The sequence below is a fragment of the Hyperoodon ampullatus genome (assembly GCF_949752795.1).
Source record: "Hyperoodon ampullatus genome assembly, chromosome: 3".
Classification (NCBI taxonomy): domain Eukaryota; kingdom Metazoa; phylum Chordata; class Mammalia; order Artiodactyla; family Ziphiidae; genus Hyperoodon; species Hyperoodon ampullatus.
In genome coordinates, this window is record NC_136916.1 from 137,084,613 (window position 1) to 137,104,204 (window position 19,592).

General features: G+C 38.2%; 1 protein-coding gene across 1 annotated transcript in view; it reads right to left on the bottom strand.

Annotated features, from left to right (window-relative positions):
- The window catches only part of ARMH4 (armadillo like helical domain containing 4), a gene marked incomplete at its 3' end in the record, with an annotated part of 121,177 nt that overhangs the window by 92,289 nt on the left and 9,296 nt on the right, over nt 1-19,592 (bottom strand). The window contains exons 2-3 of the mRNA XM_079701239.1: nt 18,609-18,863; nt 16,334-16,546 (exon numbers count right to left, since the gene is read on the bottom strand). Coding sequence (XP_079557365.1) covers nt 16,334-16,546; nt 18,609-18,863 — 468 coding nt within the window. The remainder of the gene's footprint in view (nt 1-16,333; nt 16,547-18,608; nt 18,864-19,592) is intronic.

Sequence of the window (19,592 nt, forward strand, 5' to 3'; positions counted from 1 at the left end):
CTTTCTCCCATTTCCCCTGTAAATGGAATGGCTGTGACACATCCAAGTGGCAGACTTTTAAAAGAAGAAACACTTGTTGGCAAGTGTTTTCCTGGGAACCCCTATACAATATAATCAAGAGCCACTGTAGCAAAATGCTTTCCACACATAAAGAGCAACTGAAGTACTAGGGATGGTACTGCCTTAATTTTCAAGATTTATTTTTAACTTTGACTTCAAATGGGATGCAAAACTTAAAGGCCAGAGAAAAAAAAATTAAACTTGTTTTGAGGAGATGAAGCAATTCTCCAGCAGATGGCTCCCTGAGATTGAAAGGGATTGAGAAACCCCAGAAACTACTGAAATAATGAACACAAAATTCAGCAGCTCACAATGTTAAATTTCATTACATTTCTTAAATCTTAAATATTTCTGCCAACTAAGTGCTTCTACATTTATATCATGTAATATTAGATATATACAAGAGAATATGTATATAATATTTCTGTTATTAAGCATAATAATGAAATCACCTCCAGAGAACTCACCATTCAGCTAAAGAACTGGAATATTACTACTGTGGCATCTATTTGCATATTCCTCTATCATCTTAACCACCTACTTCCCCTGAACGCCATAAAAAATTACTGAATGATGAACCACTTTGCTGTACAGCTGAAACACTGTAAATCAACTATACTTCAATTAGAAGCGTGTAATGGGGAAAGAATTACTGAATGTTATATTCTGGGACTTTTTTTCCACTCAAAATTATGACTTTATGTTTCACACATCTAACAAAACACTGGTTTGTTAATTTCACCAATTTATGGTATTCCATTTTGCAAGCATGTCACAATTCATTTATTTAGCTTCATGTGAATAAACTTTTGGGTTATTTAGTTGTCGTCAATTTTTTTGCTGTTATGCATAGTACTGTTATGAACATTCATATATGATCTCTAGTGGATCTATTCACTGGTTTCTCTAAGGCATATTCCTAAAAGTGGACTCGCTTGGTCAAAAGGAATAGAGGTGTTTAACATGCTAAATGATGTCTAGATATATTTCCTAGCTCTACATCCTCACCAACCTTTGCTATTGTCAAACTTTTTCTTTTCAATCTAGTGTGTATAAAATGATGGGTCACTGTAGAGGTAATTTGCATTTCCCTAATTATTTATGGGGTTGTATATCTTATCATAAGTTTGTGTATCTCTGTGAAATGCCTATTCACATGTTTGCTCCTTTTTCTTTTAAGTTGTCTGTTATTTCCTATTGATTTTTTGGAGTTCTTTCTATTCTGGACACAATCCTTCATCAGTGATATGTATTACAAATACCTTCCCTAATTTTAGAAGTTGTACATTCACTGCCTTTCTAGTATATTTTTAGAAAAGTTTTCAGTTTTAATATAGCTGAATTTATCAATATTTTCCTTTGTGGTAAGCAATTTTTGTGTCAGGATTTTAAAAATCCTTCTGTATCCTTAGTTCAGAAAGATATTCTATAATTTTTCTCAGATTTTTGTTTCATCTTTTACATCTGTTTTTAAACCATATGGAATTGGGTTTTGTGTATCAGGGTACATTCAATCTGATTTAATTTTTTTCCAAACGGACAACCAATTGTCCCAAACTTTTATTGGGAAAAAAAAAAAATGCTTTCCCCACAACTCTGTAGTGCCACCTCTATCCTACATCAAGAACACCTACAGGAGTGTGTCTGTTTCAATGCTCTCTATTCTGTTCCACTAGTTATTTTAATTATCCCTGGCCATGACCACATTGTCTGAATATATAAAGATATAATAAGAGCTTTATAAGTCTTAATATCTGGTAGGGCAAGTGCCCCCCTCCTCCAATTTATTCCTCTTCTTCAGCAGTGCACTGGCAATTACTCCTTGGGCTTTTGTTCTTCCATACAAATTTTACAAAAAGTTAGTCAAACTGTCAAGGATTAACGAAACGGAAAATTGGAATAATGAAATCTTGTCTTTATTCCTTCATTCTTTCTATTTTCTTTGGGGTTCTTCTGTTTTTACAGCTTAAGGTGGAGGCTGCTTGGGTCATTAATTTTCAAACTTTCTTCTTTTCTAATAGAAGCTTTAAAGGCTAAATATTTCCTTTTAAATATTCATTTAACCTTCATCTTACAAGTTTTGATATAATATTTCACTATGATTCTGTTTTAATTATTCTTATTTTATACTATAATTTTTCTTTGATGCATAAGTTATTTAGAAGTGTGTTTTTTTAATTTTCAAAGGTACAGGACAATTTATCTTTTTATTTTAAATGTCTAACTAAATTGAACAAACATCAGGGAACTGGCCTGCATGGTACCAGTTCTCTGAAATCTGTCAAGATTGCTTTGTGGACTAGCATATGGTCAGTCTTTGTAAATATTTCATGTGTGCTTTAAGATAACGTGTATTCTCTAATAGTTTGGTACACTATTTTTATATGTCCATTAGTGCATTTTGTATTAAATTTTATTTTGTTTGAAAATTTTAGCAAACTGAAACCAACACATAAAAAAGATGATACAGTTGGGCTTATCCCCAAACTACAAAGTTGTCTTAGCATTCAAAAATCAATCAGTATAGTATAAAGCAACTATATGCCAACAATAAAAAAAAATCAATTAGTATAATTCACCATATTAACAGAAAAACCGTATCATCATCTCAATTCCGAAACACAGATTCGGAAAAACCATTTGACAAAATCCAATATCCATTAATGGCCAAAAAACAAAACAAAATGAAAAAGTTTCAGCGAACTAGAAAAAGGCAGAAACTTTCTCAACCTGAAAGATGACATCTATAAAAATCCCACAGCTAACACCATATTTGGTTCCCTTGTATTTACTGTCATTATTGATATATATGAATTTGTTCCTTTATTCGTTCCCACTTTTTCTATTCTTTTCCTTCTTGTTGTCTCACTTGCTGTCTCTTGGTGCTACACTCTCTATAATGTCTTCAAACTGATCTTCCTGTTCACTAACTCTCTCTTATTGCATATTTAACCATTTAATTATCAAAGGTTTTTCCCCAACAATTCTATCTTTATTTCTAAATGCTTTATTTGGTCCCTTTTTTTTTTTTTTCATTTTTGGCTGCATTGGGTCTTCGTTGCTGCCCACAGGCTTTCTCTAGTTGTGGTGAGAGGGGGCTACTCTTCGTTGCGGTGCGCGGGCTTCTCGTTGCTGTGGCTTCTCTCGTTGCGGAGCACGGGCTCTAGATGCGCGGGCTTCAGTAGTTGTGGCGCATGGGCTTAGTTGTTCCGCGGCATGTGGGATCTTCCCGGACCAGGGCTCAAACCCATGTGCCCTGCATTGGCAGGCAGATTCTTAACCACTGCGACCCCAGGGAAGCCCTATTTGGTTCTTTTAAAAAATCTGCTGGGTCATTTTTGTTAGTTTCTTATTACTTGCTCATTTTTGTGATTTCATCTTTTCTTTCCTTCAACCTTTTATGCCATGGTTATTTTATATTCTACTCTGATCATTTTAGTATCTAAGGTCCTGGATAAGGAGTATGCCAATCAACCGTTTGACTTTTCTGCTGACTCTCAATCACGGCTGTTTGTTTCCTTGTTAGTTTATTGACCTTTTATTATGAGACCATATTTGCCTGATTTTAATCTGTGGGTAAACTATGCATCTCAATTGGGCATGCTCTTTTCCAGAGAGCATTTACATCTGCTTTTGTAGGGAGTCAGGTTGTGATATAAACCTGGAACTACTTTATTCCCCTTTTAAAGATACAGACTTAATGTGGAAATTTCAATCTGGGTCCCTCTTCTTGCTACAAGTCCAAATGTAGACTCCTAATATTACTACTGTCCTAGAGTGCTTTTACCTTTCCAATTTGCTTTCTCCTTACAGCTCACTTGTTGGGTTTCAGCTCACTTTGGAATGGATTGAGCTAAAAAGTACAGTCTTTGGAGATTTTTTCTGACTGCTTGCAATTTCATTAATGTACTAAAGCATGTGTTTCACCCAAGATCTAGGCATTTCGCTATGGTTGGGTCTGTCAGAGTCTTCATCAGAAGCTGAAATCCAAACAATGAGCCTTCCAAAAGCATCCATATCATCTACATTTGTCCAATAGGTTGAGTGAGAGCGCTTATTGGCTTTTCAAACACCATTTTCAAATTCCAAATTTCAAACACTCATAAGAGCATCTGTAATCTGGGGTGCATTTTTAAATTAGATAAAATCTCAAATGTTATTGTTTATTAAATATTCTGCTTTAAACATTTGTTTCTTTAATTCTCTCTTTTCAAAATCTCCTCACAGTGATATTTTTAAAACCTCCTATATTAATCTATACAAATTTCTTGAAAACATTTTACTGAAGTTCAAACTTCCCAATAACTCTATAATAGTAAATATAATCATTAGAAACTTCCTCCATTCTATCCTTAACGATATTCAAAAGGTACATACGTGAGAAAATTTAAAAGCTTGAGACAAGATAATCTGCACACTTCGAACACCCCTTGAAAGATATTTTGGATTCAACCCACATTTCAGATAGATGTTTAAATTTTTTGTTTAATTTATTATCACTTTCTTTAAATTAGAGGATTCTGCTCTTGATAATGTAATCTCCTGTATCTTGTTAGCAAGCTAAAAATATCAGTCTACATAACTAACCTCACATTTACTGGTCATTACATAATCCCTTTTCAGCCTTGACCTCATATAATTGGTGTTCTCCATTATCTTCTATAAATCCTGCCCCAAATTAAATTGAGTTATCTTAATAGAGAGAGCCCTAGAGCAATAATTATAAGTTCTCAAGTCTAGCTCCTGTTCATTAAACAACTCACTTTGGATTCAGATGACAGACTCTTATGTATTTCCCTTTGGAAAATGAGACTACGGCAATATTGCTCTATTTCTCAAGGGTGCTGTAAAGAGAAACATAAAAGCTTTATTATTATTGTATCTATAAATTCTGAGCCATCTAGAATAAAGCCTTTGTCTGCAGTAAGTTAGTAGTCTTAAAGGAATATTTGCTTTAAGCAAACATAGGCAAAACTTATGTTTAAGAATCCACATACACTCAAAAGATAAACCATGGGTTGGTTAGGCTGATTACTGATTTTGCCAAAAATACCTATGAAAGTAGATATCCCCTTTAAAACATGACTCAAGTAATTCAAAATGAGGTTTATGTATTAATTAGCGGAAATGTGTTTGTTTTATCATACCTGTGTATATTTACCTTCTTGAAACCAGAGATCCTGTCTTATTCTTCTTTGTGCCCTACCCCGCTAGGATCAAGCATTGTGCTTTGCAAAAAATAAGCCCTCAATATATGGTGGTTGAACAGAAATAAACTGAACAGAACTTTAATTCATTATCTTCCTCCTCAAAATAAGTAGTAATGCCTTTATAGGACTCCAATATAATTTTTATTAATTTATATTATGTATTCACTTCAAATGAGTATAATATCAACTTTTTAAGGAAAATCCACCTACATGCTTTTGTCACCCTAGGGAGAGGGGTGGCCCACAGGGGGAAATGATCTTTGTACAAATTAACTCCAATAACATTTCTAGAGAAGGATCTCCCTCCTCCCCCCTTACCTGTTCTTCCTTCCCTCTCACTCTGGCTTCTCAAAGTGGGTTTAAAGAATAATTTAAGTTTACTGAGTTGCCTTACCTGACTAAGTACAGGTATCAGTATGGATTCCAATAAGAAGGAAATGAAATAATGTTCAACCCCACAGTGGGATGCAAGAAATCTAAGCAAATTCCTACTAGAAATAGATTTCTAGCAGAAGGTAGTTGGGAGAACCTGCTTTGTTCACATAAAAAGTGCTCAACTTCAGGCCCAAAATAAGCACTGGATTTAAAACAGTAACAAGTCGGGCGAGTCAAATCAAAACACATCAGTTAAATAAGATATGGTCCTGGGTTTCCCTGGTGGCACAGTGGTTGGGAGTCTGCCTGCCAATGCAGGGGACACGGGTTCGTGCCCCGGTCTGGGAAGATCCCACATGTCGCGGAGCCGCTGGGCCCGTGAGCCATGGCCGCTGAGCCTGAGTGTCCAGAGCCTGTGCTCCGCAATGGGAGAGGCCACAACGGTGAGAGGTCCGCATACCGCAAAAAAAAAAAAAAAAAAAAAAAGAAGATAATGGTCCTAAAACCATCCACTACATCGCTGATCATCATTTGCCCAACATCTGGTACCTACAGACACTAGGGACACAAGGGCAGAAAGCTCTGACCCTGCCCTTAAAGAGGTTTGGAGAATTCAGTTAAGAGCACAAACTGATGATCAATGGCTGGGAAGACAGATTCATTTTGGTTGTGATACTAATAAAAATGAAATAGGATAGGTAAACACTAGAACTGATTTCTGACACTTTAAAAAATCAGAATATTTCATATAAAAATGGGAATTTTCAGCTTACCTCGGAAGAAATCTGAGATCTAGCATCACTGAACTCACATTCTCCTCCTGGCAACCATATGAACAGAATCTGTCTGGATCAGAGGGAGTGTGTGCTCTCTACTGAAACACATTACTCCCTACTGTCTTAGGCACCTTCCTCTTTGCTCACTTACACTATCTGCCTGGCCCCTGACCCATTGGTTGCATGCAGAGGATGTGAATATTTCACTATAACAATTAAGACATAATAGTACTTGATCACAATACATAATTTTAATTGATAAATGATATTAAAAGTTCATATTTATTATGTATTTACTCTATGTCATGCATTATTTACTATACACAAGCTCTCATTTTACCTCATAATAGGAGACAGGAACACCAATATCTCTGCTTTACACAGATGGAAAAACTGAAGTCTAAAGAAATTAAATACTTTGGTCAATATCACAGTGCTTATTCATGATGAAGGTAACACTTAAACTCAGGCATGTCCATTTGAGGCCATAACCACAGCTATTTTTTTACTGTACTACTCATCAATGCAGGCTGGGTGGTCTGAGAAGCTTCATAAAGAACAGATATACAGAAGACCAAAAAGCACATGAAAAGATACTCAACGTCGCTACTTATTAGAGAAATGCAAATCCAAACTACAATGAGGTTTCACCTCACACCAGTCAGAATGGCCATCATCAAAAAGTCTACAAATAATAAACGCCGAAGAGGGTGTGAGAAAAGGGAACCCTCCTACACTGTTGGTGGGAATGTAAACTGGTACAGTCACTATGAAGAACAGTATGGAGGTTCCTTAAAAAACTAAAAATAGAGCTACTATATGATCCAGTTACCCCACTCCTGGGCATATATCCAGAGAAAACCATAATTCGGAAAGATACATGCACCTCAGTGTTCACTGCAGCACTATTTACAAGAGCCAAGACATGGAAGCAACCTAAATGTCCATAGACAGATGAATGGATAAAGAAGATGTGATATATATATATACAATGGAATATCACTCAGCCATAAAAAAGAATGAAATAATGCCATTTGCAGCAACATGGATGGACCTAGAGATTATCATACTAAGTGAAGTAAATCAGACAGAGAAAGACTAATATCATATGATATCACTTATATGCGGAATCTTTAAAAATGATACAAAAAAATGATACAAATGAACTTATTTACAAAACAGAAACAAACTCATAGACTTAGAAAACAAACTTATGCTTACCAAAGGGGAAAGGTGGGGGGGGGATAAACTAGGAGTTTGGGATTAACATCTACACACACTGTATATAAAATAGATAACCAACACGGACCTACTGTATAGCACAGAGAGCTCTACTCAGTACTCTGCAATAACCTATATGGGAAAAGAGTCTGAAAAAGAATGAATATATGTATATGTATAACTGAATCACTTTGCTGTACACCTGAAAGTAACACAACATTGTAAATCAACTATACTCCAATATAAAACAGAAAGAAAGAAGGAAGGAAGGAAGGAAGGAAGGAAAGAGAGAAAGAAAGAGAGAAAGAAAGAAGGAAGGAAGGAAGGAAGGAAAGAGAGAAAGAAAGAAAGAAAAGGAAAGAAAGATGACTTTGAGCTGAATGGTTTCTGTCTCTCCTTCCTGTCCTCTTTCAACTTTAACTTCATAGCCCTCTGTTTATAGAGTAGCATAGCACTGAGTATTATTTGCTATAGAATATGACAGAATGACTCTATACAGGTATATTTCTTGTATAGTGAGAACAATGTGATATTGCCCAGACGTGAATCATGACAGGCTTTTAACAGAGATGGGATTTCCTCTAAAGAGTGGGATGTACATGGTGTCAATCATGATGGTTATCTGGTTGTCAGTTGCCTAGGGATTGGAGGTGTGTCCTTCAACCTGGAAAGCAGGACAGACAATATGTAAGTGGAGTTGGGGATTCCCTACTTGGTGGTGGGCCCTAGAGGAAATTTACATCTTTGTCTTGGCTCTTCCACATGGGGGCAGGGATGGGAAGGAGAAAATAAGTTATCCTCAGAACAGGAAACAAGCCAAGAGTTGTGAAGCCAGAAAGCCTAGCAAGGTGCCTGAAAAACTGTTCCAGAGCTTTGGGTACCGAATATTAAAAACCTTCTCAGACCATGGAATGAGTCGAGGCCTGGGAGCCCTGGAAGCTCCCTAGCTAAGGTACGATCAGAGAGAAATGTGTACCTCATAAGCCTAATTCATTTTATGTTTCTTTTCTTTTCTTGGTTCATTTGCTTTGTGTTCCCTTAGGTTGGAGCCAAGTATTTTTTAAATTTCTACTAATTTTAGTTGAAACAAATGAGAGGGTTTTCATCTATGCTTGAGCTGGAGTTTTAACAGGAAGCAGGGCTCCTCAGAGAGCACGTGAGGCAGATACCTTGAGAAAACCCAGAGGGAGCAATGTTGGGCCCCCACTGCGCATCATGCAGGATCTTAGTTCCCCAAACTGTGTCCCCTGCTGTGGAAGCCCTGAGTCTTAACACTGGGCCGCCAGGGAAGTCCCTCCTTATACTGTTTTTATAGAAGTTTCCACAGAATATTTTGTCTGGAGATATCAAACAATTAGAAGGAGACTTCCCTGAGTGGCGCAGTGGTTAAGAATTCGCCTGCCAATGCAGGGGACATGGGTTTGATCCCTGGTCCAGGAAGACCCCAAATGCCAGGGAGCAACTAAGCCCGTGCGCCACAACTACTGAGCCTGTGCTCTACAACGCTCGAGCCACAACTAATGAGCCCAAGTGCCGCAACTACTGAAGCCCGCGTGCCTAGAGCCCATGCTCCGCAACAAGAGAAGCCACCGCGATGAGAAGCCCGCACACTGCAGCAAAGAGTAGCCCCCACTCACAACTAGAGAAAGCCCGCACGCAGCACCGAAGACCCAACACAGCCAAAATAAATAAACAAATAAATTTATTTTAAAAAAATAAGAAGAAGAAGAAGGAGGTAGAATGGCTAAAGAAGAAGAAACACAGGTAAATGTAGGTAGAATCAATGTAAATCTTTCAAGACAAATTTAGTATTTCCAAGTGTGAACATTTTTAAAATCTTGTAAGGCCATTCAAATTGATGCATTATATTTTTCTTCTAATCTTTTCCTTTGGGGATATGTATGCATTTTAATAATAAAAGGTAGTCTGATGCCAAAACAATTTCATGGTTATGAACACAGCCTGATAAAGTGCAGTTGGTAATATTCTTACATTATTTTATACATTGTTAAGGTTTTTAATTATTTGTACTCCGATGTAATAAAATTCTCAATGATTATACCAGTAAAAGGATAGTTATGTCTAGCCTCATATTGAAAAATCATGTTTGAAAAATCATGCTTTTAAAAATGCCTTGAGGGGCTTCTTTGGTGGTGCAGTGGTTAAGAATCCTCCTGCCAATGCAGGAGACACGGGTTCGAGCCCTGGTCCCGGAATATCCCACATGCCGCGGAGCAACTAAGCCCGTGCACCACAACTACTGAGCCCGCGTGCCACAACTTCTGAAGCCTGCACGCCTACAGCCCGTGCTCCACAACAAGAGAAGCCACAGCAATGAGAAGCCCATGCAAGGGAGAGTAGCCCCTGCTCACCACAACTAGAGAAAGCCTGCGCTCAGCAACAATGACCCAATGCAGCCAAAAATAAATAAATAAAATGAATAAATTTATTTTTTTTAAAATGCCTTGATTTTCTGCAAACATCTAAAATGTCTTTGAAATCTCCACATCCTATTGTGCAGTTGCAAGCTGCATGCTTGCTTTGACAACTGCAAAAACCACCACACATGGAAAGCCCTGCTTGGACCACTCCTCACAGGGATTGTCAGTCCTGGAGTATGAGCCCAGATGAAACACTCAGAACCAATCATTTTGCCTAGGATTCTGAACAATCCCCTCAAGAGAGACCTGGTACAGTTTCCTATAAATCATATATTTGTTTGGCCTGAGGCTGAGCACCTGGTTGCTGCATCTAAAAACTATTCTTAAGTAATAATTTACCTCAGTAATAATGTAGTGGGACTTCCCTGGCAGCACAGTGGTTAAGAATCTGCCTGCCAATGCAGGGGACACGGGTTTGATGCCTGGTCTGGGAAGATCCCACATGCCGCGGAGCGACTAAGCCCATGCACCACAACTACTGAGCCTGTGCTCTAGAGCCCGCAAGCCACAACTACTGAGCCCATGTGCCACAATTACTGAAGCCCACACACCTAGAGCCCGTGCTCCCCAACAAGAGAAGCCACCGCAATGAGAAGCCCGTGCACTGTAACGAAGAGTAGCCCCCGCTCGCCACAACTAGAGAAAGCCTGTGCACAGCAACGAAGACCCAACGCTGCCAAAAATAAATAAATAAATTTATAAAAAATAATAATAATAATGTAGTACCTTTGCATGGTGATGTACGGTAACTAGGCTTATCATGGTGATAATTCTGAAATGTATAGAAATATCAAATCCCTATGTTGTGCACTAGGAACTAACCTAGCTGGCCAAAACTTGTATCCATTCTTAACATACTCAGAGTAAAAATTAGAGTGAACATCCTTAACTTCATACTACAGTATCATAAGTAACAGTGGACAGTTCAAATTTACAACACTCTACTGGATCTTTAATATTATGTCCACATAGCAGCTCCCAAAGGTAAGTCACATAAACTTGGCTTCATAAACATGGACTTGAGATGAGACCTTTGACTACACTTTCTCATTCATCCATTCTAGCTGCCTTCTGAGCTGAAACATTATATGAGAATTGAGAAAATAACAAGAAAATATTCTCTGAAAAGGAGTGCATATTGGGAAGACCAAAAAAAATTGATTTTGTGAATTAAAGTGCAGTTGAAGAGCAAACACTTCTCTCATAAAAATTACATGGGCTCTTAAGAATCCTCAATGGAACTATTAAAGAAAAATATTTCTGCGGCTTCTCCGCAAAGCCACTTAAAGAATGCATTTCCCAATTCATTTCTGACTGACCAATAAAAGACAGAAACTAAGCACCTTTTTTTCAGTTCCAATTAGGAGATCACACAGCCAAAAAATATCACTCAGTCATCTGAACAAAGACATACTTTTCAAACACAGCTTTCTCCTGAAATCCCTATGCTATTGAAATTCCTGTTATTGTAGAGAGAATCCTAGAACAGAGACAGAACTGAGAATTCCAGATAAAAAAGGAGAGATAATATCACTGTCTTTCAGCAGAGGAAATTAAGAGAGGCTGAAAATGTATATAGGACATGCTCTCAGAGGACTGTGGAAAAGACATCCATGAAATTAAACACACAGATGTGCACACACACACACACACTCACGAAGGGAGGAAAATTGATGTCACTGAAATAGATTAAACAACAAATGACAGAAAAATGACAGCTTTCTGCCCCATGTGTGCTGCCTCACTGGGAAAAGATGTCAAAAATACAATCTTTCAAAACCTAAATATAAGGACATCCAAAATGGTCTTCGAAAAACAAGGAAAAAACGGTCAGAAAAGAGAAAATTGAAGTCAAATGATATATTTGGTCTTATTTTTTAAAAATCAACATATTAAAAAAATTAAACATGATTTTCCTGTTGAGTACTAAGAATTAAAAACCTCTTCACATGTTAAAAATGGTAATATGCTATATGTTTATATATAACGTGTCGTATGTAAAAAAAAAAAAAAAAAAAGGTAATTCCCCGGCATGTCAATAACCCTGTAATAAATAGGCACTTTGAAACAGATGAGGAAATGGGAGTTGTCTGGATAACAGCACGGGATTTTACAGCCCCACCACTCAGTCTATTATGCCTATAGAAACACATTAAATAGGACCAGTCAGATCGAGAATTCACATTCTCCAGACCAAAGACACTGGTGTTTCTTCTTCTCTTGCAGAAAAGCAGTACATTAACCCAGGCTCATCTTGAGAGAGTCCAAGCAAATTCACCCTGTTCCCAAGTCTGTCCCATCAGCACCAAGTGGTTTCCCACCTCTCACAGCTGGAAGGCCCGGCTATTGACTTCCAAACTTTAAGGGAGAAAGTGCTGGGGATGTGAAGAAGGATTACCAACACCTTAATCACAAGATCTGAAACACCTCCGTTTTTGTTCTCTTACCTCTCACACATTCTTAGAAACCTAGTACCTGGTACAAAGAGACCCACAGTAGATTTTTTTTCTGAGTATTGAACTGTTAAAGCCATAACCTTCCACCCTACAGAATTATTGCTACAGTTTTATAGCACAGATGAATTTCCATCTTCTGTGGAAATATAGGAAAGGCAGAAATAAGTCTGATTTGTTTAGAGTAAATAGATATCTTCATTTGGACTTCTAAAATTCAGAAAGCAGAATTACATTCAGTAAGAAATATTGAAGGCCTTAGTCCATTTGATATTAGTATTAAAATATTTTAAAGACAGTTAACCCAAATGAAAGAACTCCAAGTAAGTTTTCATAAGCAATCAGAAATTTTAAGTTGCTGTTTTGGAGCAGAGGAAGATATTACCATTCAACCAAAAAGGACATCAACCTAAACAAAGATCACATCCAAAAATAAGATTATGCAACACTGTTAATCAACTATACTCCAATAAAAATTAATTTTAAAAGAACAAAAATTAGTTTATGTACATATATATGTACCTGTATATATATACACATATATACATATACATGTACTTTGCCATTATCCAATTTTTGAATTAAAAGTTAGAACACTTTGTCATGTTTATATTTCAAAGATGATGAATACAGCCCTAGTAGAGTTATGCCTGAGATACGTATAATGCATTTTTTATCATCCTCAAAGCATTTATTCCCTAAAAAAAAAAATACAGACAAGTAAAGTGTATCAGGCAAGGTGACAGATAAACCATTATCCCTTCAAAAATTAAACTGCATTTTTGCTGACAAGGTAAAAGGCATACTGAAATAGGCACAAGGCAGTACGCACTTACAGAAGCAGGCTTTCTTCAATGCCTGAGGAATGTAAACCACACCAAACTTCTCCCACTCTACCAATGCACATCCCTCAAGTGGGCGTTCCAGATGCAGAGCAAGTCTGCCTTCAGAGCCAGCTGGAAAACTCCTCAGAAGCAGACCTCCTATTACGAGTTGAATTGTGTTCCCCCAGAAAATATGTTTAAGTCCTAAACCACAGAACTTGTGAATCTGACCTTATTTGGAAATAAAGTTCCAGCAGATGTAATCAAGCTCAGATGTAATTATCGGGGTGAGTCCTAATCCAATGGCTGATGTCCTCATAAGACAAGGGAAATTTGGGCACAGAGGCACAAAGAGGGAAGAGGTGAAGATGAAGGCAGAGACTGCAGTGATGCTGCCACAAGCCAAGGAACGCCTGAGGCACCAGAAGCTGGAAGAGGCAAGGGACGATCCTCACCCAGAGGCTTTGCAGGGAGCGCAGCCCTGCCTACAGCTTGATTTCAGACTTCTAGGCTCTAAAATTGCAAGAGAACAAATGTCTGCTGTTTTAAATCACCCAGTTTGTGAGACTTTGTTATGGCAGCCCTAGAAAACTAATACACTCCCTTAGTCATTATGTTGTAGAGACGTGAAGGAGAAGACAACAAGACAGGGTACCACGCAGATACAAATTTTAGGCTCATCTGGGACATTGACTATCCCTTAAAGAATAAACATTCAGAAATTTCCACAAAGGTTCTTGCTCCTTGGGTGTGTGGTGTCTAAAAGGGGCAGGTCTCTTGCCCATATTTCACTGAGACAAATACCCCATTCTCTGGAGAAGTGCCCCTGCCCCTGAGTGGGAAGGAAGATATTCAAATAACATATAGGGAGCTTAATAATATAATTAAATAAACACACACCTTAACTGGAGAACTGACATTTATCAACACATCAGACACAGAGATTCAAACTTGAAAGGTAGATAACTTGACATCACACAACCTCGTTCTAAGTAAGAATAAACTATCTTCCCCTGGGTCCAATGCTATGGAAGAATTAAAATGTTTCATCTGGTCAAAGCCTCAGGCTGCACTTATATTCCTGGACAAAGTGGAAAAACATGCACTGAAAATGGAGGCCTCCAATACATCCAGGAATCTATCAATTTATCGATTTAAATAAGTGTAGTCACTCCTGCTTTAAGAGGACTAGATAGACCAGCATAAAACTAATTGTGACATTATTAACATATGCTAATTAAATATAAATTGTACTCCCTGGTATTTAGGAGAAAAGGTGTGCTCATTCAAAATCTTGTCTTAAGCCCAACAACATAGCAGAAAGAATATTTTTAAACCAAAAATGTCTTTTCATAAGCCTCAACAAGGATCATAACTTAGATCAAAACTGACAAAATATATTCTCAAAAAGAAGCTGGAATTGAGCTGTGTAGAAGAAAAGCACTAAAACTCTAGGACATCTTAGGCAAGTTAAAATTCTCACACATCTCAATATAACTGCCATCATCTACTAAATTTAGAAAAGTATTGAGTCTCACAAGTATGGATTATTCACAAACACAATTTTTTTCCTCTGATTAAATAAGCCCTGCCGGGTAAAGCTGTCATCTCTAACTCAGGTTAATTTGGGGAAACCTGGTCTTTCCGGATGGCATCAAGGAGAGCAGACAGCTAATATGAGACTACATTCCAAGTTTTTATCTTAATGTGGAGAGCAAGAGCTGCTGGCCTCTGAGCTCGCTTTGATCCATTTCTTAAACCAGCACTCCATGGAATTCACAGTCCTCCTAAAATGTCACATTTCTCCACCAGAAAACTACCAGTATTACCCTGAAAGTCTGCAATACAGCCTGCTGCAAACCTGGCTGAACCACCTTCTCTGTTACAGAGTAGACAAAATATAAAATAACAGCACATCCTATGTCTTTACTGCATCCAACACATGGCTAATTTAGTGCCCAAAAGCTTACCTGTGCTCCAGTTTAGTTTAAAAAAACAGCACTACAAATCTCTGGGCATTTTGCAATCCAGCCAGGAGCTGTTCACCTGCCAAAATGCTGATTAATTAAACGACCTTTCATTATATTTCCCGACTTCTCATTTGTGGATGTGCAGCTGTGCTCCAAGCATCTTTTTTCATGCTCAACGCCAACGTCTTGGAAAGTAAAATTTGGCAAGAATTTCTCAGCCTTAACAGGTGAGGAGACTCTCTATCTCCAAAAAGTGGAACATCTAACCCAGAGACGTAATTAAGGGAGAATGACCCAGCATTAACAACCAGAGCAGTGTTACGAAAATACAATCCACATTAAAACTTCCACCCAAGAATATCTGGTGGGGAAACTCAAGTTTTCCATTAAACCAGTTTTCTCAATTCAGCCTGCACACTGAAATCATCTCAAGCAACTCTTGAAAAATATTGATGCCAGATTCCATCCCAACTGAATCAGAATCGCTGGGAGAAGGACTCAGTCATTAGGATCCTTTAAAAGCTCCCCAAGGTGATTCTAATGTTCAACTGTAATTGAGAACTACTGATGTAGAGCAGGGGTCAGCAAGCTTTTTCGGTAAAGGGCCATCTCATAAATATTTTAGGCTCTGTGGGCAGTTAGTCTCTGTCACAACTACTGAACTCTGCTGCTCTGGCACAAAAGGAGCCACAGACAATACACAAATGAACAAGTGTGGCTGTTAATTAGGAACACTGAAATTTGGATTTTATAAAAACTTCTACATGTCACGAAATACTATTCTTCTTTTGATATTTTTCAATCGTTTGAAAATGTAAAGACCAATTTTAGCTTGCCATACAAAAACAGACAGCAGGCCGGATTTGGCTGGGCCATGGTCTACTGACCCCTGATCTACACTACACACAGAATATACTTATCCTGGATCTTTTCTCAAAGACAACAGTTGCTCAGTGACTCACTGAATCTGTCCCAGAAAAGATCCCCTTCAAAGCATGGATACCTTCAGATTCGAGTTGGTCCAGACCATAGGAGGCAGCTGTATTAACATAGCTAATGGATGGAGCAGCAGTTCTTCTCTCGGAAGATGCCTCAGGATCAGCAAGCGCTGGGGAAGTGCTAGGTGCTTCCTCCATTATCCCAGGGGGCGTCACTGGAGAACCCACAATTGGTGTGAACAACTCCTCATTCGGCCCTGTGACTGTGTCCGTTAGGTCTGCCAAACACAAGAGACACGACCCAAAGATGATCAGTATGGGGAATATATACATATGCTTTTACTTAAACAAGAAATGACGAATGAAGCCAGTATCTTATGTACAGTAAGTTTGGCACTTAGACCAGCTCTTCTTTCTCACATTGCACCAATCCAGCCACCTGAGGCAAATACTTTATCTTCCAGGAAAATATATTATCTCAAATCAGAACTTTGTTTTCAAATGTTAATCTCCCGTTTATTCTATTAACAATATTATGGATTTTGTGGGATTTTATATAACCTATTACCAAAGGTAGAAAATTTAACAAAAATTTATTTAAATATACCCCAAGGATGACTTTTAAAAATCAAGTCAAAGAGTAAAAGCTTAGATTTGTGTCTGCAATATGCTCAATTTTAAAGCAGCCAAATTTAGCCCCAGATATTCCCAAATCTAGAAACTCTAGAATAGTAGTATTTTGCAAGCTTGGTGGATCATCAGAATCTCTTGAGGTAATTTTTTTAATGTCAGTTTTCATGCTTTCTACATATCCCAACATACCGAATCAGAACCTCCTTGGCGATGAAGCCTGAGAAACTATCTGTGAAAGTTCCCAGGATATGGATCCACAGATTCTCACATACATTGCTGTTTGCAGTATAAATGGAAGCAACCACTTTGGAAAGCAGTTAGGCATTGCCTCCTAAAGTCAAATATTCATATGCCCTATTGTCCAGCAATTCAGTTCCTAGGTATAAACCCAAGAGAATCTCCTACACACGTGCAATGGAGAATATGTAAAAGAATATTCATGGCAGCCGTGTTCACAATAGCCAAACCTGGAAATGACCCAAATGCAAATCACTAGAAAAGACTGGATGAAGATTGGGTGAATAAACTGTGATACATTTTCATGATGGAATATTGCAAGCAGTCAAAGCAAAAGAACTGCGGTAAGTAAATATAGGTCTTAGAATATTAAGTAAAAAAAAAAAAAAGTCCCAAAAAGGCTATCCACAGCACAATACTGTTTTGATAAAGTAAAAAAATCTAAAAGTTTTAAGTGTATAATATCAGGAGTACATACAGACACGATAAAACTAAAAGAAAAGGAAGTCAAGGAAATGATGAACCCAAGATTCAGGTTAATGGTTAACAGAGGAGAATGGGGTTTAGATGGGAAGGGTCATGGGGTTACCTGTAGGTTACTGACAAGATGCTAAGGGTTTTTTTTTGCAGGGGAGGCAGGCAGGCAGGATTAGAAGGTACTTATTACATTGTTAAAGATAACTCAGTTAATAAATAAAAGTAGGATTTACTTAGACCAACGATGAGACAGAGACATGAAGTCCAAAATTAATAACTAAATAATAATAATAATTTTTGTATTTTCAGGTGATTCTGATGATCACCCAGATTCGAAAACTTCACTGTCCTTAAGATATCAGAGCATCTGAGGGCTTCCTACATAGAAAGTACTTTTTATACATTATTCAAAATCCTTAAGATAACCCATAAGACAGGTAGGCATTATTTAAAGAGGAACAAACCAAGGCTTGGAGACATTAAGAAACTTTCTTGAAGCCACAGTGCTAGTGAGGGCCAAAGCTGGGATTCAAACCCAGGTCTTTGTTGGTTTCACCCCCAGGTCCTTGCTGGTTTCACCCCTCTGGCACCTAGCAGCTAGATGTGTCAAACTAGGAGAGAGTTCTCAGGAGGCTTAGCCTTCGTGGGCCTCAGACTTCGTGGGCCTCAGAGATGAGCCACCAGGAGATTTTACTTGGGAACTAACCCCTTGTCCTTTAGCTGTGCCACACCTCTCCAAACAAGAAAGAGTTCACCTACCTTTCCTGCTGAAAAAATATACTTCCAGGTGAGGTGTGTGTGTGTGTGTATGTGTGTATGTGTGTGTATTGTGTGTGTGTATGTGTGTGCATGTATGTGTGTGTATTGTGTGTGTATGCATGTGTATGTGTGTGTGTGCACCCTGGTGAAAGGGCCATCTGCCTCACTCATTCTATTCCTTATCATCTAAGATCTACCCTCAAAACACTGAGCACAATTCTCTCCCTTACAGACCTTCTACAGCGGGAGTAACTTCGAAAGACAGAGGGACGGGTGTCGTTGAAACCACAGTGGCCAGAGGCTCCCATCTTCTCGACAGCTGAGTAGCACCAGGAGCATCAGCTGTGGCAGAGGGCAACTCTTTCCCTCCCTCAGTCTCGACATCTCCTCTGGTAACCTCGAGGGTAGAAACCTGCTGCTCTTGCATCGCTGAAGATAAAGTGGCTTCTGCTTCTTGAACAGCTGTTGTCATCTCTTGAGTGATGATGTCTTAAAAGGGAGGAAACAACATTTTTAAATACACTAAACCCCTATACCTGAAAAAGTCACTATATAATTAATAATTTTTTTAAAAAAGCAGACAGCCATTTCAGGGAATGAGAAGGGAGAAAAACAAACTGCCAGTAAATAAATGTTTTCAGTGTTGTTGTTTTCAGGAGTCATGAATCAATCTAAGACAGAGATAAAGATGTTAATATAAAAAACAACAGAATAACATTTAAAACAAAACAGGAAAATCAACAGCTGAGTTCCCTTCTATGAATATCAACATAATCAATTTGTTCAGAAACAAATTATACAAAACTAAGTTCAAAAATGCTCAGAAGCAGGGACTTCCCTGGTGGCACAGTGGTTAAGAATCCACCTGCCAATGCAGGGGACATGGATTCGAGTCCTGGTCCGGGAAGATCCCACATGCTGCGGAGCAACTAAGCCCATGAGCCACAGCTACTGAGCCTGTGCTCTAGAGCCCGTGAGCCACAACTAATGAGCCTGCATGCCACAACTACTAAAGCCCACGCACCTAGAGCCCGTGCTCCACAACAGGAGAAGCCATCGCAATGAGAAGCCCATGCACCACAACGAAGAGTAGCCCCCTCTCACCACAACTAGAGAAAGCCTGTGCACAGCAACAAAGACCCAGTGCAGCCAAAAATAAATAAATAAATAAAAATAAATTTTAAAAAAATTCTCAGAAGCACTTGTATATATTAATTT